We start from the raw sequence: 23,303 nt of genomic DNA, 5'->3' as shown, positions 1-23,303 counted from the left end.
GGTGGGCTGGCCTTAGAAAGGCGACGCCTACTCATGTATGTAGGTGCCGTGCCGTGCTGTGCTAATCGATAGACGGGCAATCGGCGGGCTGGGCACAGGAGGCCTGCTGCAGGATCGATCAGATCTCCTGCAAAGGCCCCCACAGGCCCAGGGAGCGGCGGGAGCGGCGGGAGCGGCGGGAGCGATTCGAGTCCGGGCCGCAGCGGGGCGGCCCGAGCGCGGGTTGAAGGGCAGATGAATGGGGGAAGGGGGGCGGGGCAATTGAGCGAGCTTTCTAGCACTTGTCCGCCACCACCACCGCCTCCTCCTCTTCCTCTTCCTCGGCATCGTCCTCGTAGTCGCACTCCTCGATGGGCTCGACGGAGCAGCTCTTGATGAGGTCGGCGGCAATCTCGGCGATGGCGTACGTGGCGCTCATCAGGTGCGAGCTCAGGCTGAGCGGGATGATGCTGGCGTCGACGACGCGCACATTCTCGGTGCCGTACACCTTGAGCGTCGAGTCGACGACGCCGCCGTCGTGCTCATCGAGCATCGAGCACGTCGACGACGGGTGGTACTCGGTGCCCACGACGCTGGCGACCCATCGGTCCCACTCCTCGTCGCTCTCGACGCCGGGGCCGGGCGCCGTCTCGGCAGAGACGAGGTCCTTCATCGGGGCCGTGGATCCAATCTTGCGCGCCACCTGGAAGCCCGAGCGCAGCAGCTCGACGTCGGAGCGGTGCTGGAGGTAGTTTGGGTTGATGAGCGGCTTGTCAAAGGCGTCGGCCGAGGCAATCTGGACGGTGCCGCGCGAAAAGGGAGCCTGCAGCGCCGTCTCGATCTGGACGCTGCCCATCGAGATGCCCAGCAGCATCTCCATGGCGCCCTTGGCGGAACCCGTAAAGCCCGACTTGGACTCGCGGACCAGCAGATCGTCGAGCAGCAGGTCGTACTGCTTCCTCCAGCCGCGCTTGACCGCCTCGGGCGTCGTCTCGGCCGAGGCGATGTAGTCGTCGCTGAACCGGCGCGCGCGCTCGATGAACTTGGCCGCCTCCTTGGTGCCGTACATCTTCTCGAGCGTCAGGTAGGCGATCGACGAGTCGACAAACGAGGCCTGCTTCGAAGTCTCGCCGGCGGCAGCAGCGGGGAGCTTCATGCCCTCGGCGGGCGTGTAGACGACCGACGAGGCGAGGTGGTCCTGCAGGTTCTCGCCGACGCCGGGGAGGTCCTTGATCAGGGTGATGTTGTGCTGCTCGAGGAGGTAGGGGTTGCCGACGCCCGACAGCTGCAGGATCTGCGGCGTTCCGATGGCACCGGCCGACAGGATCACCTCGCGGCGCGCCGTCACGGTGGCCCGCGGCGCGTCGGGCGACGAGGCGAACTCGAGGCCGAGAGCGCGGCGGCCCACATCGGCGTCGACCTCGTAGTCATCGCTCCACACGATGCGGGTGACGGTCTGGTTGGGGATGACGACGATGTTCTTGCGGCGATCGGCGATGGGGTCGAGGTAGGCGTTGCGGCTGAAGCTGCGCTGCCAGGTAGCCGAGTCGATGGTCGAGGCGGCGATAAAGGCGCCCTGGTTCTCACCGCCGTAGGGCGACTGCGCCGCCGGAATGCCGAGGGCGCCGAGCGTGGGCACCCAGTCGGCGACGGGCTGGTACGAGACGCCCGGGTACGAGACGCAGACGGGACCGCTGGCGCCCATGAAGTCGGACTCGTCCTCGATGTAGGCGTCGAGCGGGCCGACCGTGTTCCTCGAGAAGCGCTGCGACTTCTGGCTGGCGTCGCGGATGCTATGCCAGCCCCAGCTGCCGAGGTCGCCCGAGAGGCGACCCCACACCTGGTGCTCGCGCTTGCTGGCGGAGACGTAGTAGAGGCCGTTGATGGCGCTCGAGCCGCCGAGGACCTTGCCGCGGGGCCACGCGGCCTCACGGCCACTGGTGCCGTTGGCGTCGACGAGCTTGTCCTGGGGAACGGTCGAGTACTGCCAGTCGAGCTCGGTGCCGACGGAGCTCTTGAAGTAGGCGTTGCTGGGCGTCAGGAGCTGCTCGTCGTGGTCGTAGCCGCTGGCGCCGGCCTCGATGACGGCCACGGTGACGTCCGGATCCTCGCTGAGCCGGCCGGCCAGCGCAAGGCCAGCGGTACCGCCGCCGGCGATGACGTAGTCAAACACCTGGTCGCCCACCTGATCCCAGGACGTGGCGATGGCGGCGCCCGGGGCGCTCCGACGGACGTTGTGGCTGCCAAAGTGTCGTGGCCGGTAGCCGCGTCGATGGCCGCCGCCGTTGGAGGCGCGGGTCTCGAGCGACGCGTTGGCCAGCAGCGGCAGCGCGGCCACGGCGAGTGCAAAGAAGGCCTTCATCGCGTAGGTTGTGGGAAGTGATGCAAGGAGCGTGTGGTAAACGAGGGATGCACTGGCGGACAGTCACGGACAGACAGGGACGGGGAACGCGGGGCTGGATAGGGGGACAGGATCTAGCGAGTTGGACCGGCCAGGTAGCGAGAGAGGAACGGTGCCAGGCGAGAAGATCTCTGTGCTGCGCTTGGATGGATGCAAAGGAGAGTGGATCGCGGTTGATTTGGCGTTGGAGAGGAGCAAAGGGGGCAGGGACGATGGCGAAGGGGAGGGGGAGGGGGAGCGGGGATGGTGGTGGCGACGAGCGCGATGGGATGGGGTTGGGAGATGGGGAAGGAGGGGAGAGGCCGGGGCGGGGAGGGGACACGAAGCGGAATGACGGATGATGGTGAAGAGGGAGAGGGGCTAGCTACTAGATAGATGAAAGAAGAGCTGGCGAGGATCAAGCTCAGCAACCTCATATTGCAACGCCGCCGCCCCGCTCCGCCTAGTCACGGGTCGGACGGCGTCGGGCCAGAGCAGCGAGATGGCAGGCCTGCGGCGAGGCGTAGTACTTACTGTACTGTAGCGGGCCAGGCCGGCGCAGTCGAGCACGGCGGTGCTCGACGCGCTTGCCCTCGCTCATGCCTTCTTGGCAGGCGTGGCCAAGCCCGGAGCCAAGAGCGAGCAAGCGTTCCTTGCACTGTGGCTTTCAGCTTCTAGCGTGCCCGCGATGCCATCCTCAATTAGGGGCCGAGGATGCTGGCAGGCACAAGCGCTGGCCAGCTCGTGCAATCCGTGCACCGGATTCAGGGAGCAGAGGAGAGGAGAGGAGAGGAGAGGAGAGCGTCACGGGCGCCTTCGGAAGGATGCACGCGCCTGCAGGATGGATACTGTAGGACAGCGTGGTCGACGAGCTAGGAACGGGCCACGGCTCGTCGAGGAACAAGCAGGCCCGCGAGGTATGAAGAGCGCAGCGCAGCGTGGACGAAGCAGAGCCGGGTAGGGAAGGCGCAGGAGCGAACGTATGGCGTCGAGGTCGATGCCGAAGCAGAGGCAGAGAGGCATTGGCAGGCGAGGGCGCAACGACCAGAGGCAATGGCAGGACGCGCGCCGACCTTTTGGGGGCGCCAAGCCATCGAGGCTCGGGGCAGACGCGTACTGTAGGCGGCCGCCTGGCTCCGAATGGCGATTTCGGATGCGTTGCCCTGAGAGACGGGCACGCACCCGAATGCCTCTGCACAGGGGGGCATGTCCACGATGGAAGGCAACGAGGAAAGCATGGTGCGTACATATGTGCTGCCAGGCCATGCAACGCAGCGCAGCGACTCGTCCGAGCACAACCCTCGCCCAGCTGCTATGGACCGGTGCTGGGACGAGAGCGCGACCTTGGGGCGCGTTCCTGGAGGCTTGCCTGCCTGCCTGCCTGCCTGCCTTTCTCGGCGAGCGAAGAGATGCCTCTGTGCGTCGTCTAGCGCATCCGCGTGCCGAGTTGATGGGCAATTTTCTTGGCGCCCAGCTGCACATGTATGCATCCAATACAGTATTCCGCGGGACAGGCAGCACCAAACGTACCAACCATCCATCGCATGCCGCCCTCGCTACATACGCCCCGGGCCAGCCTGCTGGCGCAACCTCTCGACGGTCCCCGACAGAGGCTAGGGAGATCGAGACGGCACCATCCAGCCGGTCTGCCTGTCCGCCATACCCTCAGGCGGCCAACGCCAGGTTGCATCTCGAACAACCGAGAGATCCGCGTTGCGCATCTGCCACCGTCGGCTCCCATCACCGCACAGGATCGTCGTGATGCGTGCCAACAGATCCGCGCGCAACTGCCACCCGCGGCAACCTGGCCTGGCCTGCTGCGCTGGTGCAACGCGGCACGCACATACAGCTGCGAGAGGCCCGTACGTGACTCTCTACGAGCACAACCCGCCACACGCTCCTTCGCACTCGACATGCCAAGCTCAGATGCAGCTACTCGCCGATCCACACATACGATGCCTCATCCCCTCTTGCCGGCTTGGCTCGGCGAGGCACCGTATGTGCGGCCTTCTTGCCTGCCGGACCTTACTTGTCCTCGACCGAAGATAACGCTGAGGGCATGAGCATCCGCCTGCTGTCAGACCGAGGGTCGGATGTGCCGTCTCCCCTTGGCATCGGGCAGCAACCTCGACGTCCAGCATCGGGTAGGGCCCGCTGCTGACCCCTTCGGATCCGGGCTGCGTATCCATGGCTGTGCTGGCCAGCATTGGCGTCGCCACGGCTAGCCACGGCTCAGCCGCCTTTCCCTCCCTGCCTGCCTTCCTCCTTCCACTCCACACTCCAGCCCACCACGGCAACGAGCGAGTCCTGGCATGCTGATCAGAGGCCGAGCCGGAGGTCGCACAAGGTAAGGCGCGCCCGCTTTGGTGGGGCCACCCTTCGCCGACCCGCAGCCCCACTTCCTTTCATTTGCCAGCGCCCCGGGCACAACCAGCCAGCACACGTACGGGCCCCTTCAGGTAGGCCTCCTCGACATACGGTCCAACCAGCACGTGCGTAGAGCTCGCGCCTGGCCAGGCAGAGCGGCGAGTGGCGGGTAAACACCTTCCAGCGGCGAGCCCAGCTCTCCGTACCCGTCCCTCTTGGTCTCGCTCTACGATGGCTGCCTTCGCCGAACATACCTCTTACGCTGCAAGCCCCCACATACAGCAGCTTCCGCAGCCATGATCACTTCCGACAAGTACGATGAGGTCAGCGTCCATCCACTGCCAACACTCGTCGTCAGCGGCAGTAGCGGCACGCACGCCTTGTCACCAGCGCCACACGGACACGAACACGACACGGCCTCTCTCCTCTCGTCTGATCCGGTCTCAGACGTTGCCTCGCCCTCCTCGTCAAGCCCATATACCTGGCCGTCCATGAGAGGCCAGGCCTCTCCACTCGTATCGCTCTCAGGTGGTCTCGACCCCTTTGACCGAGCCACGCAACCCACCAGCGCCCAATTCTGGGAGCCAAGCAGCGCGGCCAAAGTCGAGGTCGACGCTCTTTCCATCCCTCGATCGACGTACGGCTCGGCCCTCTCGTCCATCCTCCGAGAGATGCAGCTCGATGAGGACACCGATATCGCTACCAGCACATCTGCGTTGCCGGGTACGTCACGAGAGCACGTTGCCAAAACCCGTTTCCTCGGGCTGTATATCGTCAGAGGAGCTGTCGACGAACCAGACTGCTGACTCGAGACCTGCGCTCCCATGCGGCCTACGCCAGACTTTCCTCATACCCCTTCGCCTAGGGCCAAGGTGGTCAAGCCGAAAGTCACTCCTTCGCCCACGAACAAGAAGATGCGAAGCTCGCTTCAGTCACGGGCAAGCAGCATCGCTCTCGGCAGCAAAAGCCCTCTGCGAAGTCCAGCCGACGTTGGCAGATCCGTCGTCGCCCTCGCCGCGGACCCCGCCACGCCCGTGAGCATCAAGCACATCCGAAGGCGGGCCCTGTCGCACTGGACGGGTCGCCGGCAGCCGCCTTCACCGGGCAGAGGGAAGACGAGCCACCACAAGAAGGCGCGCAGCAAGGTCGAGCGGTACGATCCATCCTGTCCCCCGCCTTGCCCTCCTCCTAGAGAGGCGGTACCACCCACGCCGGCCAGCATTGTCGATCTACTGCGGGAGAGCAGCACGACTTCGCAGGAGGGGCCGAGCCCGATCGGGCCCACCACGTACTCTGCCCAGCGCGTGGCGCTCCGCCTTCAGTCCCGCAAGCACAAGGACAAGGCGTTCGGTGTCGAACGGCTCTTCAGCGACGTCTTGCCGGAGCAGGAAAAGGATGGAGATGCCAAACGGCCACTCACGGGAAAGCGAGTGCCGAAGCAGAGCTTGGGCACCCGACAGCGCCTGCTCAGTCTCTTCAAGGGCTCGGCAGGCCGGGCCGGGCCGGAGACAGCCGCGCCACCGCTCCCGCCGCAGCTCCTCGCGTCCATCGTGGTCGCGGCGGATCAGCCACGTGCTCCTGCCGATAGCGTAGACCCGCAGGCAGGGCCATCGAGCATCCCGTTGCAGCTTGGCCAGGCGCCACCACGCATCCCCTCGCTCCTGCTATCGTCCGAAGAGCTCGGCGAGGGCGTGCCCATCTTTGCGCCCTCGTACGCCGGGCTAGCTCCCGGCACGGCAGCTGCCACGTCTTCCATCGCCTTTCCGACGTCTTCCAGCTCTCAGTTGCACGGACACCCGCCAAAGCAAGCCTCGCCGCGCAAGCGTCGATCCTCGCTCTCTCCTGGTTTGCTCGGTGGATCGATGTCGCCCTCTTCCCTGCTCGACAAGGAGATGGAACGCAAGAGGCGCAGACACGAGAGGCGAATGGCTCTAGCCGCCCTCGAGGGCCTCTCATTGAACGACGGTGCGACGGCCAGGACGGGGTTCGATGCTGCACCGCGCCGGTCGGGGCGCGAGGATGACGATGAGGACGACTACGGAGTGCCGACTGTTGATGAGGTGCAGCATCGGCCTCTCAAGAGGTAGTGCCGCGTATGGGCCCGTGCCTATCGACCCCGAACGGTACAGCGGGCGGTCCTTGTGAATGCGAAGTCATGGGCGACAGCGGCGATCTTACCGCGAACCCGCGGCTACTTGGGCGCCGCAGCACTGCCGACCATGTCGGGGTTCGCATCGGCATCCGCTTCGACCTGCGAAGCCACCATTTCCAACCCCTTGACACCGCCCGCGCCGACCGCGCCTTCTGCTCCGCCGCTCGGGACGCCAGCGCCGCCGGCGGTAGCGACGACGAGTCCGAAGCGATCGACGACAATCTGGACAATGTCGAGCCACTCGTACATGGCGCCGGCACCGACGTCGCCGCAGGCGAGCCGCTTCTCGATCGGACCGACCACCTCGTACCCGAGCACCTCCTTGACAAAGCCAAGGTGGCGCGACGTGAGCGGGTGCAGGTACATGAGCGTGTTCATCGCCGGGAAGACGATCGTGGGCGTCGTCGAGGAGAGGGCGCGGAGGAACGAGGTCTGCACAGGGAAGAAGGGGGGGTCGAAAGGGAGAGGTACAGCAGTCGGGAGTCAGTCCTGACTCGTCTCGTGCCGTGCCATGCCGTGGCGTGTGGCCATCTCAAGTCAAACTTACCAGAAGCGAATCGCAGATCCCACCGTTGAGCTTGGCCAGCGTATTGGCGCTGCAGGGCGCGACGAGGACAATGTCGGCCCATCGCCGCAGCTCAATGTGCAGCACGGGATCCCCGAGCTTCTTCCAGTCCCTCCACTCGTCTTCGTCGGTCCAGAGGTGCACGCGCGGCGTATAGAGATCCGCATCCGCATCCGCCGGCACTGCCGCACCACCACCCGCGCCACCTCCGCCGCCGTGGTTCCTGCTCCGCACGGCAGCGAGGTTCTCGGCTGCCAGGTCTCGGACCGTGTACGTCCTGTGCGCGACCTGCCTCGACGCGCCGGCCTCGCTGCCTCCGCCGAAATTGGTGTTGCGGCTGCCGCTGCCATCCGCAGCGTCGTTGATGCGCTGCAGCTCGTTGCGGTCAAAAAAGTGGAGCGACGAGGCCGTCGGCACCACCTGGACGCGGACGTTGGCATACTGCATGAGCTCCTCGACAATCGAGGGCACTTTGACGCTCGCCACGCTGCCAGTGCAGGCCAGGACGACGTGGACGGGTCGTTCGGCCGTCGGCGGCCGCGAGAGGCGCGCATAGGGCGACTGCAGCGAGGCTGGAATCTTTTCCTCGACGGCCACTTCTGCCTTCTCGTTGCGCGACGACGAGGACCTACCGAGCGAGGCGAGGTAGGAGCCGGTACGGCGATGAGCGGGGCGGCTCGCCGATGACGGCGTCGGAGGTGCCTGCTTGAGAGGCGGCGGTGGACCCGGCAGCTCGCGCGAAATGCTTCCCGGCGAGGCGAGCAGGGCTCCGCCAAACGTCTGGTTCGTCGGCGTGCCGCTGCCCGTGCCGAAGCGACCCAGCATGGGCAGCGAGGCGAGTCGGTCTCCGATCGAAGGCTTCTCCCGCGCACCGTCGAAGCTCGACGACAGCAGAGCCGCCTCGGTCCCGGCACTCGGACCCGTGCCTCGTCTTGGCCTGCCCGATCCCGCCGATCGGATGCTCCTTGCGTCGCTGTCGTCCTGCCGTTCATCGGCGGCGCCGGTCCCGACGGCATTGACGCCTCGCGAGTCGCCTTCGTCGCCTGCAGCCGGTGCCGGATCAAATGAGCTGCCGCTCGGCTGCTGGGAACGGTTGCCCGACAGCGCGCCCCTGATCTCGTCGAGCGTCTTGGGTCCATCGGCGCGGCTCCGCTCCCAGGTCTCGTTGGTGACGGCCATGCCGGCGCCCATGACCCGACCGAACGCAGAGATGCTCGATCCCATCACCCCAGTGATGACCTTGTTTGAAATGCCGGCGAGGTCGCCGATCTCCTGCGTCAGGCGGCCGCGCAGCCGGTGCGGGATCGAGAGCGCCACAGCTTGGGGTGCCAGCTGGCCGGCAGCTGCAGCTGCAGCAGGAGTTGGAGCGGCGCGGTCGCCGCCGCCGCCCATTGCAGATCCTCTAGTGTAGTCGGCGGCAGTGGCTAGGGCGCCTTTCGGCGCGGTCTTGTCGGCAGGAACCGATCGATCGGTTCGGCCGGAGGATGGATCGTCGTTCCGCTGGATGGGCTCGAAAGCGCTGACTCGGGATGCGTCGAGTCCGAGGTCCTTGACGTCGACGTTCTCCAAGAAGGCCACGGCGGCCTGGACGTTGACGAGGCAGTAGGCCGTCTCGCCGCGCACCAGATTCTCTGCACGGAAGCGCTGGATAAAGAAGAGGTTGCTGGCCAGCTTGGGCGGGTTGGCCGAGACGATGGAAAAGATGAGGATCGGCAGGATCAGATCGGCGCTCGACGTCTTGCCAGACGCCTTTTGTAGAGCAACATCGTCCTCGCCGCCGTTGTCCGCGTTCCTTGTGGTCTCGGTGGCAGATGTTGTCGCCTTGCCGGCTAGATCGGCCGCTTGCTCCTCCTCGTCCTTTAGTCGCAGGCCGGAAACGCTCGAGAGGCCCTCTACGACGATGCGATGCGCCGAGACGAGCACCTCGAGCTTTGCCTGGGGCGATCGGCAGAGCGGCGACTGCAGCTTCTGCAGCTCCTCGCCACACGCCGCGACGATCGCATCGAGCTGTTTGCCAGCGGCGCTCTGCTGGTCCATACCATCGCCCTCGCCCGCTCTCTGCCCGCCCTCCGGTAGCTGCAGGCCGAGATGGGTCAATGAGAGCCCCAGGACGTTGAGCGCAGCAATGCGAGAGGCCAGCGCGTCATCGTGGTAGTCGTCCCTGGACGTAGGCGGGCAGAAGATGCGGTCGTACACCTCCTGGGTCACTGCCGTCTCGACGGCTTCGAGCAGGCCATCGACGCGATCCATCAATGCCTGCTGCTCCTCCAACGAGGCCGAGGCCGAGGCCGCTGCGGCGACACTGCTCGAGCCGCCCTGCGATGCCGATCTCGCCTTGTCGACCTTTTCCTGCTCGGCGCCCTCGAGCTGGCCGCGGACGCTGGCGTAGAAGTCCTGGAAGTTCTCCGACATCTCGTCTGGTCCGGCCAGGTAAGGCGCGCTCGCCAGCGTCGATGGCGAGATACCAGTGGGCGATCGGAGCGACGAGCTCGCTCCCGAGGCGGCCAATGCAGACCAAGCGGACGTCTGTTCACCCTCTGCCCCCGGCAGGTGAGCGCCCGAGGTCTGGACGACAGGTGGCACGAACATGGCCGAGAAGCTCGATACCACCTCGATGATGCCCTCATCCAGGCCAGCGCGTCGCAGCCGCTCGCTAATCCGACCCGCCATGACCTTGCCGACAGCGCGGAGCACCGACGAGCGTCGGATGACTCGGTCGACGACCCACACAGAGATGGTCCGCTTTGGCCTAGTCGCAGCGACGGATCCACCGTCCGATGCAGACGAGCTCCTTGGAGCGCTATCTGGCATCGCTGTTTCGGTGTGCATCTCGTCAGGCTTGGCTTGCTGGCTTTCCGAGGCTGCGCCGAGGACGCCTTCAGAATGCGATCGGCCACCCGACGGAGGCCTCGCGGGCGACGATGCTCCATCGCCGGAGTCGGCTGGTACCGGCGCAGAGAGCTGGGCAGCATCGAGCAGCTCGGAGCCTGTGGCTTCTTCCTGGCCTCGCTTCTTTTCGCGGCCACTGCCCCCAAACAGGCTGGCGAACGACGCCGAGGCTCGAGAACCTGCGGCGTTGAGGCGCGAGCTCGATTGGGTCCGCTTTCTCGCGTGCGAGCGGCGCGATTGCAGCGGGGGCGGCAGTGGAAAATCGGCTCGGTAGGCGCTGAGCTCAAATGTTGGAAAGGCGAGTGTTGCCAAGGCGTCTAAGGTGGCATCGATCGAGACGGGGAGAGGCGCCAGGCTGTCGAGCATTTCGTGTCTTCTTTGGCTGTCCTGGAGGTCCTGCACAACAGCACCAGCCCTAGGAACGAAGCTCTTCAGAACTGCTCGTGCGGGCCGTCTCTCGCCGATGCCACTGGCCAGGGCGGCATCCGGGTCCTGACCTTGACCCAGTTCTGGCGTTGCCGCAGGCTGGAGCTGGCCCCGCAAGCCGGAAAGTGTGACGAAGGAAGGAGCTGCATCTTCTTCGGGACCAGCTGATGCCAGTGAGGATGGTGATGGAGAAGGCGAGGATGAGGCCTGGTCGAAGATGAGGTGGTCATGGGCAAACGAGAGGCTGAGGCGGGACCCGGACGAAAAGACCGAGGGCGGTTCCTTTGGCAGCAGCATGGTCGCCTCGCCGCTGGCCACGAGCGATGCAATGGTGGCCCACTCGCCCTCGCTGGCGGCCTGAAGCGCCTCGATGATCATCCAGCCGGCGCTGGCCTCGCCAAGACCGAGCTGCCGCGCGGCCTCCTTCATCTCGGCCAGCTGCATCTTTGCGAGCGACAGCTCGGCGGCCGAGGCGGCTGACATGGACGCAGCGGATCCCGCAGAGGGTTGCGGTCTCGCAGTCGAAACCTTTGACTCGGACTGCGTTGGCGCCTGCCTGCCGATGAAGGAAGGGAACGACGGCGAGGTGCTCGAGCCGAGGGAGGGGGCGGCGCGCGATGGCTGGATATGAGAAAGGGTAGTGGACGAGGCTGCTGGTGATGCAACCTGCGCCTGATTGAACTGAGAGCTGTACGACTGAAAGACCGGATGGTTGGTGCGGAGGATGGACTGGCGCTGTCGCGGGGCGTAGCTGAGGCTGTGGTAGGTCTTGCTCGACGGCAGATGCTGCGATGGGGCGCCGGGCTGTTCGTTCGGTTTGGAAGAGGAAGCGGCGTCGGTAATGGCTGGAGCATCGCCGCGCCTGTCGATGCTGAAGCCGATGGTGGCCCTGCTCCAGTCGCGATTGGTGCTCGGGATAGGGTCAGCATGGGGTGCTGACGATGCAGGTGATGTGCTGCGTGGCGGATAGAAGGATGCGCCGTCGTGGGAGGTGGCCCTGTCACGTTGGGATGCGTCCCTGTGTGCGAGGCCCGGGGACGTGGGCACTGCCAGGTTGTTTGGGGAGGCTGCTCGAAGGAGATTGCCGCCCTCTTGCTGTGGGTCGATGTCGAGCGGGTGAGCGGCGGGGGAGGATAAGGGAACGGGCGAAGAGCGGTGGTCGGGCTGCTCGTCGCCGGGAAGCGATGACGATGGTATTGTTGGAGACATGGTGAGCGCGGCGCGCGGCGGTGGTGGTGGTGGTGGCAAAGATGAGGGAGAGTCGACTGTCAATCTGGACCTAGCCAGACCAACACCTGCCTGTGACGCGCACTGACAGGCCTGGCCGCCCTGACCCCCGAAGCGCGCACGGTCCATTCCGCCGGCTCCAAGAATTCTTGCGGCTTTCGCCTTGCTTCCTTCGCTGCACCACCATCATCCAACGTCGCCCATCCCTCCCTCTTTCATCCATCCAACAACGTCCCTGCCAAATCTGGCGTTGTCTCATCCCAGAATGTCCCTGCTCCTACCACAGCCGTAGCGCACCTCGCGGCTACCAAGGTCGCCTCTTGCTGCCACCCTCAGCTCCGACCTCGCGGGCCGCGTCCTGGTAGCCTGCCTTTCAACCCGTCCGCCGCTATGCCCGTGCTCGTCTCTCTCCGTCAATCCCCGACCTATCTCTACCTCAAGGTGTACCTCATCTGCTCACTGGTATCCCTCTTCCAGGCCGCGCCGGTATCCTCGCGTCTCGCTGCCGCCAGGCCCGCCCGTCTGCTCGCTCCTCGCGGCACCCGGATCGTCAACGCCCGTGATGCCACACCTCGACCGTCGCCGGCGCCGGCTTCGCGCGTCCGCCTGCTCCTAGAACGGTGGCGACAGCGTGCCCACGATATGGCCGAGATCAACCAACTCATGAAGCGCGACGAACATGACCTCCGCACCTATCCCGAGCTCGAGTGGGACGCCGCCGTCCGACGGTCCGCGCGCCTCCATCCGCATGAGACTATATTCATCGCACGACGAAGCCATCGCATGTCTTCCGAGGGTACCGACGACCTCCACCGCTTCCTCGGACTGCCCGCCGGCGAGCGCGTGCACCCCGCCGACGTGCCCCTCGTCGCTCTCGGGGGCAGCGGCGGAGGCTATCGCGCCATGTACGGCTTCGCAGGCTTCCTCGCCTCGGCCAAGCAGACCGGCCTCTGGAACTGCCTCACCTGGACTGCAGGCGTCAGCGGAAGCTGCTGGACCCTCGCTGCCTACTACACCATCGCCTATCACGATGCCGCCAGCCTCATCCGACACTACCTAGCCACCGCAAAAGAGGTGTCGCATCCCATGAGCGTCGAGGCGCTCGACACCGTCGCGAGGAGCAGCAAGGGCGTCTACTTCCTCCTGGCCCCTCTACTGCGCAAGGCACAGGGCGGTCGCGTTGGCTTGGGCATCATGGACCTCTATGCCACCCTCACCACCAGCTACCAGTTTCTCTCGCGCGAACCGCGCGCCAGGCTCAGCCGCGCCACCTTTCAGCTCTCCAAGATCTGGCAGCGCTCCGGCCTCGATCGCGCACTCGAGCCCATGCCGCTGTTCACGGCGGTGCGGGTTGCGCCTCATGACTCGCCTGGCGTTCGGCCCCACACCGACTCGTCGATGAGCAAAGGCCAGCCGCCAAAGCGCGCCCTGGCCCAGCATCAGACTTCGACCGCGTCAGCCATCATCGAGAGAGGGCAGGACAACGTCCGTCAGAGCCCGATCGGCGCGGCCGAAGCCACCGACGTGCTGGCGCTAGCCGATCCTCGCGGGTTCTATCAGTGGTTTGAGGTCTCGCCCCTCGAAGTCGGCAGCTCGGACGTCCAGGCCTTCATCCCGACTTGGGCCTGGGGCAGGGCCTTTGTGTCCGGCCGATCGCTCCACCGCATGCCGGAGCATTCGATGTCGCTGATCCTCGGGCAGTGCACCAGCGCGCCCGCGGGTCCCCTGACCGGCTATGTAGCGGCGCTGCTCGCCTCGCTGCCCAAGGGCACCGTCATGAGCCGCCTCCTGATGCTTCTGAACAACTTTATCCGCCTCAAGCGCTGGGAGCGGCGTTGGGGTAACCCCATCCGCGCCGGCGATGAGCCCAACCCATTCTACGGGCTCAACACACGGCCAGAAAGTGTGGCAGGAGCCGACCGAGGGCGAGCATCGGACGGAGCGCGCTCTGCCGTTGTCGGTATCGGCATCGACATCCTGCACCTGCCCCGGCTGCAGCAGCTGGTGGCTCGGCAGGTTTCGCGCAGTTCGAAAGGTGCAGAGACGGGTGAAGATGCTCGACTGGCCGCGCTCGACAGGCTGGCTCGGCGCGTCCTATGCCGATCGGAGCTGCTAGGATGGCAAGCGTTGCGAGATCAACTGGGCGCTGACACCACGTCGGACCAAGCCCATGACAGCCTGTTCCGCTTCTTGGCGGTGCGGTGGAGCGCCAAGGAGGCCGCCTACAAGGCCCTCTACCCCATCCACGTGGTGTCGTGGAAGGATCTCTGCGTCGAGAAGCCTCTGTCCGCCGCCGTCTCGGCGACCGTCTCGCTTTCGGACGAGCCGCTGGACCTCGCAGCCAAGGAGTCGGCGGGCGCCCGCAGCAAGAAGCCGCAGCTGCGCATGTCGGACGAGTGGCTGACAGCTCGTCGCAGCAGCGTCGACGGCGGGGGGGCGCCTGCGCTCCATCTCGCCGTGTCTCACGACGGCGACTACGTGGTCGCAAACGTCTTGGCGCTGAGGGACGCCGAGTCACGGATCAGCGCGCACGAGTGGGAGCAGACCCGCCTTCCGCCACTGCCGAGCTCCGACGACGTTCGAACCTCGACGGCGTCTCTAGCGGCCCTTGACCTTGCCTCGCGCCACGGCGACCGGGCAGATGCCCTTCCCGATCCGGATCCACACGGTGACGCCACGTTCGACAGAGGGCGGGACGAGGCGAGTGCCCCGCAAGCGGCGTGGGAGACATCCTCGCGGATCCGGCTGATGGACAGCGGCATGTCCAACAACCTGCCCAACCACGTCCTGGCGCGCGAGGAGCGCGGCGCCGACGTCATCATCGCCTTTGACGCCTCGTCAGACGTGCAGAAGGGATCGGCGCTGCAGCGTATCCGCAACTTTGCAGACGACTGCGCCATCCGCCTTGCCATCCGGCCCCAAGTCCCCGGCGGTCGTGATGGAGAGGGCCAATCCTTGGGCGAGGATACAAGCGCGCACGAGATCGAGAGGCGGTTCAGGGGCAAGTACGCTCAGCGGATCGATGGATGGCGACACAGGGACGGTGGAGGTGCTGCATCGACTGGGCAACCTGGCATCGAGACCGAGACGACACCACCCACATCGCCGCCGGACATCCGCTTCGTCTACTGCCCCTTGCTGCCCAACTCGGCCCAGCCAGACTTTGACCCGTCCGTGAGTCGAATCGATGCGTCGATCCAGTCGCAACCCGTTCTCCTCGGTCGCTGACCCGTCCGTCCTCTCCTGCCTCGCTGCCTCGTTGATCTGGTCCAGACGGCATCTTTCTCCAATTCCTACAACCTCGTCTGGACACCGGAGCAGGTCGAGACCCTCATCCGCACCTCTTCGGCCAACCTGGAGCGACATGCCATCCACACGATCCGAGAGGCGATCAGGGAGGCGTATGAAGCCAAAAAGGCGAGGCGGCTCGCCGGCGCCCGGCGGGGCGAAGGCGAGTGACACGCGCGTGGCGGAGACGGGCGCGGCAGAAACAGCGACGCGTCCATCGCGTTCGTCGGAATACTGATGATCCGTCGGGGAGTGTGCTTTGGAATCCATCCCTTTGAGATTCAAGAGCCCTGCGCCTTGAGCCAGGCCTCCATCCAATCTGCGCCGCCCGCCGACTTGGGCGCCGGTGCTGCGGTCTCGACCGCGCCCGCTTGTGCCGTCGAGCTGGGTCGGGTATTCGAGAGGTGGCCCCAGAGCGCCTCGAGCCGCTGAATCGCCTTCTTGCGCGCCTCTTCGTTGCCCGCGGGCGCTTCTTCTGGAGACGCATCGGCGACGGCTTTGCGCATCGTTTCGGCCAGGGTCGGAGGGAGGCCGTAGACATCCTGCCGAAGGGAAGTGACAAGCGTGCGAGGCGAAGAGGCGAGGAGGCAAAGAGGAGATGAAAGTCAGGTACATCGCTCCCTCGATGGCGGTGGCACAACACGACTCGGAGGTGAGGATTCGCGACTCACATCGACGTATGAGCTGTTGGGGAGCCACTCTACGATCCGCTGCACGGCCCGACGGCCTCTTTGCACCGACCACTCGTCACCATCCTGCCCGACCCTTGCTCCACCGGATTCGGGGACCGACTTCTCGACGGCACCACCTCGACCCTCCCAGATGCTCCTGAGCGCTTCTTCGGCAGTCGGAGCGTAGACGCCCTCTCGCGCCTCTCGGTCGTCGGCCCTCGGCGCGATGCCCTCCCCCTGTCGCAGCGCATGCTCAGCATCGGTCTGGGCGGCAGAGATGGCGCGGTGCATCTCGAACTGCTCGCGCGTCACGCAGAGGTGGGCGGGCAGAGAGGGCGATGGCGGCCTCCACTGCGTCGGCAGAGATGCGAGTGTCGCATCACTCGTCCTGTCCCACGCCGGCCGTGCGAATTCGGCCGCAGAGGCGCCTTCGAGTGACTCCTGGGCCTCGTCGGCGGCCAAAAGGTCCATAAAGTCCGAAGACGATGTCATCTGCGAGCCCGCTTGCGCGTCTGTCTGCTGCCGTTGCGCTCGCGCTTGGAGCGGAGGGAAGTCGACGCCGCCGACCCCACTGGCCCAGCGCTGATTCCACTCGGGGTCCAGGGCGAGGTCGCGCTGGTCGTCGGTCAGGTTTCGAGCGCTCTGCTCGGCGTCTTGCCAGGCGCCGTCTAGAGTCATGCGCGCTCCGACGTTGAGCGCCTCCATGGCGCGCACCTGTGCGTGGAGGGCTCGATCGAGCTCCGAGCTGGAGGTGTACGGCCCTATCCGGTCGGGCGAGTACATGCCGACATCCTGGTGGGGTGACGGGGCCACAGGTGCTCCTCCAGCCGCATCGCCCCTCGGTATTGTCGGGGGAAGCGCAAAGGCATCGTAGCGGTGCGAGGCGCCAGAGGGAGCCTGGCTGGCGGGAGACGAGCGGAAAGTGGCGCCAGTCGCTGACCCTCCAGCGGCTGCGCTGCCGCCTGCGAGGTCGGCCATCATTGCGGAGCGCAGCTCGTCCTTTGAGAGCGGTTGGCCGGCTGCTTGGCCATTCTGGCGAAAGGAGGCAAAGTCGCCCTTGCCGCCCGAGGCCGACGCGAGGAGGGACCCGATCTGGTTGCCGGCCATGGATGAGCGCATTGATGCAATGACTGAGCTAGCGAGCGACCCGCCCGCTGAGCCCCCTTCCGGGCGACCCGCGTCGTTGCGCTCAGCGGCGGGCGCCGCCGTCGATGAAGTGTTGGCGGCGTGCTGGGATGGCGAAGACGAGCCGGTCGCCGCTGCATCCGACGCGCCAACATCGGACGGCGCTTTTGCCTTTCCCTTTGGTTGAGACTGATCGGCCATTTGTGCGAAAGCGGTAACAGACGGAGCAGGAAGGTGGACCGAAGGTGAAGGGGGGAAGCAGGTGGTCGACAAGAAGACGCAGGCAAGAGGAACGCCGCGGTGGATTCGGGTTGCAAAGCGGCGCGCCCCGCCTCGGCCTCCACAGAGGGCGACTCGGCCCCGCAGCCGAACAGCCCCAACGGCGTGAAAGGGCACCTCGACGGCCGCCCACATACCGCGACCCTCTGGACCAACACCACCAGCACCATCACGCTTGTTGCTGCGACAGCAACACCGTCCTTGAGCCTGCCACCTGACACTGGTCTCCGCCTGTTCAAAGCAAAGGTCGAAAGGGCATGCATCGGAGGCATCTTGAATGCTGCTCACTGTCTTGTCAGCAGGGGCTCCTCGTTGCAAGGCAGGCAGCAGCGTGTCCCTTTCCAGCGAGGGCCGCGCTTGCTTGCTTGCTTGTTTGTTTGCGTCGTTGCGGCTGTGGTTGCTTGCCTGTCGCTTGATGCAGCGATGCCCCCCAGCCCGGTGTTGCACCCTCCGCCAACCCTTTGGCCACGCCCACGCTGCGCCGCTCCGTGGCACGCCTGGTCGGGCCACCACCATCACCACCTACGCCGCCAACCAGCCGCCAGCAGGCACGGCCAGACAAAAAGGCAGGCAGACGACGCAGCGCCATGGGGCAACGGTGGACTAGAAATCGACTGCCGTCGACGTTGTACATACGCGCGCTGCCTGGCCAGGCGGTACGGTCGTGTGTGTATCTCCGGCGCGCCCAGGGCCGTGGCTGGGTGGCCCAAGCGGCCCTCTTTTGGCCTCTCTCTGCCAGAGCTGCCTCAGCCTGGTTGCGAGTCGACGGGCCTTGGTGGGGTCAGCGGGCGCGAGCTCTGTTTTCTTGATTTTTTTTCTTCTTGCTTTTCCTGCGGCCTTTTTGGGCGCGGCCTGCCTTTTTCGCCTTGGGGGCTCTGAACCTGGCTGGCTGGCTGGCCTGCGTTGCTCTGGCGCTGCCCTTCTGTTAATTGGCGCCCTGCCTGCCCTGCCTGCCCTCAGGGGCCACCGCGAACGCGCCACGTTGTTCTCTGCCAAAGCACCTCGATCGCAAGTCACCCGTCGCCGCCGCCGCCGCCGCCGCCGCTGCCAGCACCATCACCACCGGCCATCACCACCATCACCACCCATTGGCCATCTTCCTCCATCATCGTCTGATCGCCTCGCTCGCTCGCTAGCTCGACGACGTCTCTCGTTCACCGCACGCAACCCTCTCGCTTCCTCGCCCCCGACCCCGTCGCAACCTCTTTCCGATGCCACTGGCCTGACTTGTGCCTCACCACCGGCCCGTCGCACCGTCCAAGTCTCGTTTGCGACTGCCCACACTCGTTTGCTGCTCCCGTCCCGCCTGGTTCCACCTTGCCTTCCTCGCGCTCCTTTCCATTCCCGCCCGCTGACGGGCTGCAACGTTCCCGAGTCCCACTCTCAACCCGCACACTCAACCCGCACTCAGCATCGCCGCCATGTCAGGATCTCCCTTTATCCCCGACAACAGCATCTGGTCCAATGCTGCCGTCTCGTCCCACAGCTCCCGTCCCCACAGCCCGCACATGCCCGGCTCGCTCAGCTTCGCCGGCGCGCCGCCCACCTCCGACCCTTCCAGGCAGCCCACGTCGGATCGCACCGACGCCGCTCGCCTCGCCGCCCACCCGCTGCCCAGCCGCCCCGTCCAGTCCCACGGACAGAGGTCTGCCTCGGTCTTGTTCCTTCGCGGCAACGCCCACGACGACCACACCCGCTCCCTCGACTCGCACCCCGCAAAGCAGAGCCCCGGCGCCATCGGCGGCCATCGCATCCCTTCCCGCGACATGGGCCCGCACCTCAGCAGGTCAAACAGCCTGGCCGCCTCCGTCAGCAGCTTCCGCTCCGCCAACTCGGCCTCGCCCGCGCCCTCGTTTGTCACCAACCCGGCCACCGACCTCGACACCCCCATCTCGGCGGGCAAGCATCTCTTTCAAAGGCAGAACTCGACCAATGGCGCGCTCACCGGCTCGCCCACCTCAAAGGACCACCACTTCTTTCAATCGGGCAGCCTTAGCCCCAACCCGGCCGCCCATGGTAGCCGCGACAACAACGTCAGTGGCGAGACCGACTACGGAACCCCCCGCCTCTTCCTCGACAGCCAGCATGTCTTTGGCGGCGGCGGCGGCGATGGCAGCGCAGGAGCACGGGGCGACGGCGGCATTACGCATCTCGACGGCCAAGGCTGGGATCTCGAACGAAGTCCCTCGCTGAGGAGCAACGCTGGCGGACACGCAGCAGGTCGGCCGCGACCAAAGTCCTGGATCCAGCCGCAGAACATCGGATCCTCGTTGTCGCAGCATGGCGATCGCACCGTCAGCCAGCCGCATCGTTCCGACAGCGCCGATGACCGCGGCTCGGGTCGTGCGGCCAGCGCGGGTGTGCCCAGTCCCAAGGCGAGCCTCGGCTTCGACGACTCTACACAGGGAGACGGCCATTCGGCGACACAGGGGTACCCCTTCCCTGCCTCGGCTGTGTCTCAGAGATCGGTCTCGCACGCGCAGCCCAGCGATGCTCAGCTCCGTCACGACAATGCGCCGGGCGGTTCTCCACACGCGGACAGCGGCGGCGGAGTAGGTCCGCTCACCAGCAGTCCCATCGAGTCTTCTGACGGGCAGCTCCACCACTCGAGCCTGTCGGTGCACGATGCGGGTCAGCAAAGGCAGCGGCAGCAGCAGCAGTCTCGGAGTTCAAACGCGCGGGGTGGCGACCGTGGCGGCGGCTCTCCCGCTCCCACTTCGGCCGGCTTCGCCGCCGCACAGAATGCTAGCGGCGGGCGTGGCACGCCTTCGCTCAACCTGCCCCGTAACCTCAACCTCGTCGGCGGGCTCCTCTCACCGACGGCAGCCACGGTCGGGAGCATGGCCGCGGCGCCGGCGCTGTCGCCGCTCGGCAGTCCCAGCTTCGCTCACAGAGCAGAGCACCACGGCCACCAGGCTGTGCAAGAGTCCCCGAGTAGCGGCGCTCTGGACGATCAGCTGAGGCAGAGCGCCCTTTTGAACGAGCTCATCGACCGCTTGGGCCGAGTCGAGGCTGGGATGAAGGACTTCTCACGGCAAGTGTCTGGCATCTCTCGCAACGTGTCGCTGCTGCTCGAGCGCACAAAGGCGCTGCCGCCTGCCAGCCTGGCAGGCGGAGGCGGCGCGGCTGCAGCCACCAACAGCGGCAATGCCGGAACGTTGGGCGCCGGCCAGCCGGCGGTGCTACCCGGCGCATCGCAGGACGAGATTCGCGCTCTCAACTCGCAAGTTGCAGCGCTGGCGAGCAGCGTCTCGCACCTGCTGACGGTACAGGGCACCGGCGCCAGCGCTGGCGGCTCGATGTCGCAGCTGGCCGGCCTGGGCATCGGCGCCACGCCGTACCTCGGCACCCCGCAGCTTGGAGGACCAGGCGGCGGCATCGAGCGCACCGGCTCTCCTCGCGTCGGCGGACCGCTGGACGCCATCGGTAGAGGTCTCAGTCCTCGGCCGGGAATGGGCGGACGTGGCTGGTCGTCCAACAGCGCAAACGCGGCCGCCAAGGAGGCCAACGAGGCGCGTTGGAGCGCCCTAGGGGGAGGTGGCGCCGCTGCGGCAAACGGACGAAAGGACGGCCTCGGACTCGGTCCGGGCACGCCGAGCCTCGAAGATGCGTCGCGTGACAGCGGTGCGCCGGTGGCGGGCTCAGGCTTCACCCTGCCCAACGCCATCGTCACCAAGTGGGAGCACCTCAACCTGCACCCTGACCTCCTCCGCTCAATCCTCAAGTACGGCCTGGGCCCGCCCAACAAGATCCAGCAGCGTGCCCTGCCCTTCCTGCTGCGCGGCAGCGACATCATCGCCCAGGCGCCGCCGACGCAGGAGCGCATCGCCTCGTACGTGATCCCGGCGCTGCAGCTTGTGCTCAACGCCGGCCGCGAGAATGCAGCTGCCGAGGGCCTGGCGGCCAGCCTGGGCGGCCGTCTCAATCTGGGCAGTGGCGTGCCGCCACCGACGCGGGGCCCGGTGGCGCTCATCATTTCGACCACCGTCGACCAGGCGACGCAGGCCCAGCGGATGGCGCTCGGCCTGGGAGCCTCGCTGGGCATCAGGGTCCACATCGCCGCTGCCGGCGGCATCGACGTCCACCAGGAGGCGCAGGCCGTCGTCCAGAGCTGGCCGCACATCGTGGTCGGCACGCCACAGAAGATGAGCGAGCTCTTCACCTACCTCACCAACAACGCCGCCTCGCTATCCGGCATGGGCGTCATGGGCAACGGAGCTGGCGGCGTTCCTCCTCCCATCAGCACGGCCGAGGTGCGCCTGGTGGTGCTGGACGAGGTGGACCAGCTGATTGCCCGCAACCTGGCCGACCACGTCAGCACGCTCCTGCGGGTGCTGCCCCAGCCCTCGCCCCCGGCGGGCAGGACTCTGGGCGCGGGTGCAGCGGGTGCCGCCATCGCAGCCATGAGCCCCGGGCTTCCATCCAACTCTGGCGGCATCTTCAATTTTGGCGATGGCGGCGCCAAGGACGCTGGCGCATCTGGCGTTGGTACGACCAGCCTGGACCGGCAGGTGGCCCTCTTCTCGAACACGGTGCCGCAGGATGTGCTCAACTTTGCCCAGTCGATCCACCTGCGCGAGTCGGTCCGCGTGCTGGTCCGGCGGGATGGCGGATCTGCGCTGCCTGCCGGGACCACCGGAGGAGGCGCGGGGGCTGCGATGGGAGGCGTGGGGAGCGTCGCTGCGCCGCAGAGCGGCTTCCTGCCGAGTCGGCCAGGCCATGGCCGCGAGGGCACTCAGCCGTCCAACGCGTTGGGCGCGCATCCGGTCAACTCGAGCATCAACGTCCTCAATGATCCGATCATTGCGGCGCTCAAGGGACTGCGGCAGTACTACCTCTACGTCGCCGTCACGTCCAACGGCGGCGGAGGCATGGCCAGTCCGAACCCAGGCATGGGCCCGCACGCGGCCAACGAGATGAAGCTTGACCTCATCACCGACCTGATGGAGGACATCGAGTACGGCCAGGCGGTCGTCTACTGCGCCAACTCGGTCACGCTCGAGGCCGTCATCTACAAGCTGGCGTCCAAGGGCGTCGAGGCGGTCGGCCTCACGCGCGAGATGAACAGCTACACGCGCCAGCAGATGCTCGCCCGGTTCCGCAGCCCGACGAGCCAGTTTGGCACGGGCAACATGGTGGGCACGCCCACATTTGCGCAGCCCGCTGGCTTTGCGGGCGGCGGCGGCGGCGGTGCGAGGACGAAAAAGGTGCTCGTCGTGTGCGACATGGCCGTGCACCCCAAGGATGTCCACCAGGTGCCGCTGATCGTGTTCTACGACATGCCGCGGTCCGTGGACGAGTACAAGGAAAAGTGAGTGAAGAACGGCAGGTTCGGTCTGATGCGGCGACCTCGTCGATGATTCACGACGAAAGGAGACCGCTGACCCCTTCCCTTCTTTCCCCTGGCACTCTCCTCTGCGCCCGTTTGACAGGATCGCTTGCGCCTCGGCGGGCGCCATGGCACGGCCGAGCGTGTGCATCAATGTCGTGACGGCCTCTGGAGGCCCGCGCGGCGACGTCGAGATGCTGCGGACGCTCGAGTGCCACCTGGGCTGCAAGATGGCCGAGCTGCCCATCGACGCCAAGCAGATCCTCAACTTCTAGAGGTCCAGGCCCCGGCCACCGTCCTAGGCACGCCAGCGCCACGATAGAAGATCCTGTTCCGGCCACACAGCCCCGTCCCCTAATACTAATATCGACATGGCAAGCAGGCAGGCTCGACGCTCCCACACGCTCCCTAGCCTGTCTCTCCCTCTCTCCCCCTCTCTCTCATACACTCTCTCCCGACCCCCGCCTCTTTATGCTGTATTCTCACCTCCCCTTCTATTCGATCTGCATCGTCTCTCCTCTATCGCCTTTTCCACGGCGTTGTAGCCGACATTCTTGAGCAAAAAAAAACCCGCTGGCTGGCTTCTGCCGCAATGCTGAGCAGATAGAGAGTCGAGCTCGAGTGCC

The 23,303-nt window shown here is 66.2% G+C and overlaps 6 protein-coding genes across 6 annotated transcripts; 3 read left to right on the top strand and 3 right to left on the bottom strand.

Moving 5' to 3' along the window:
- Positions 1–274: 274 nt before the first annotated feature.
- Positions 275–2,341, bottom strand: PFL1_02613 (uncharacterized protein; the record flags this gene model as incomplete). Its single annotated transcript, XM_007880129.1, has 1 exon — positions 275–2,341. The coding sequence occupies one exon, from the start codon at positions 2,339–2,341 to the stop codon at positions 275–277; it is 2,067 nt and encodes a 688-aa protein (XP_007878320.1).
- A 2,681-nt stretch (positions 2,342–5,022) lies between these two features.
- On the top strand, positions 5,023–6,813 carry PFL1_02612 (uncharacterized protein; the record flags this gene model as incomplete). The annotated part of the gene is made up of 2 exons (XM_007880128.1): positions 5,023–5,449; positions 5,567–6,813. The coding sequence occupies 2 exons, from the start codon at positions 5,023–5,025 to the stop codon at positions 6,811–6,813; spliced, it is 1,674 nt and encodes a 557-aa protein (XP_007878319.1).
- A 104-nt stretch (positions 6,814–6,917) lies between these two features.
- PFL1_02611 (uncharacterized protein) lies at positions 6,918–12,114 on the bottom strand (the record flags this gene model as incomplete). The annotated part of the gene is made up of 2 exons (XM_007880127.1): positions 6,918–7,310; positions 7,426–12,114. The coding sequence occupies 2 exons, from the start codon at positions 12,112–12,114 to the stop codon at positions 6,918–6,920; spliced, it is 5,082 nt and encodes a 1,693-aa protein (XP_007878318.1).
- A 261-nt stretch (positions 12,115–12,375) lies between these two features.
- PFL1_02610 (uncharacterized protein) lies at positions 12,376–15,444 on the top strand (the record flags this gene model as incomplete). Its single annotated transcript, XM_007880126.1, has 2 exons — positions 12,376–15,159; positions 15,259–15,444. The coding sequence occupies 2 exons, from the start codon at positions 12,376–12,378 to the stop codon at positions 15,442–15,444; spliced, it is 2,970 nt and encodes a 989-aa protein (XP_007878317.1).
- A 110-nt stretch (positions 15,445–15,554) lies between these two features.
- On the bottom strand, positions 15,555–17,270 carry PFL1_02609 (uncharacterized protein; the record flags this gene model as incomplete). The annotated part of the gene is made up of 2 exons (XM_007880125.1): positions 15,555–15,815; positions 15,945–17,270. The coding sequence occupies 2 exons, from the start codon at positions 17,268–17,270 to the stop codon at positions 15,555–15,557; spliced, it is 1,587 nt and encodes a 528-aa protein (XP_007878316.1).
- Positions 17,271–18,769: 1,499 nt separating this feature from the next.
- On the top strand, positions 18,770–22,952 carry PFL1_02608 (uncharacterized protein; the record flags this gene model as incomplete). Its single annotated transcript, XM_007880124.1, has 2 exons — positions 18,770–22,659; positions 22,781–22,952. 2 exons carry the CDS (start codon positions 18,770–18,772, stop codon positions 22,950–22,952), a joined length of 4,062 nt encoding a protein of 1,353 aa, XP_007878315.1.
- Between the last annotated feature and the right edge of the window lie 351 nt (positions 22,953–23,303).

The sequence above is a fragment of the Pseudozyma flocculosa genome, assembly GCF_000417875.1.
Source record: "Pseudozyma flocculosa PF-1 unplaced genomic scaffold scaffold00007, whole genome shotgun sequence".
Taxonomy (NCBI): domain Eukaryota; kingdom Fungi; phylum Basidiomycota; class Ustilaginomycetes; order Ustilaginales; family Ustilaginaceae; genus Pseudozyma; species Pseudozyma flocculosa.
The sequence above is the reverse complement of the archived record's forward strand: the minus strand, read 5'-3'. Positions and strand labels throughout refer to the sequence as shown.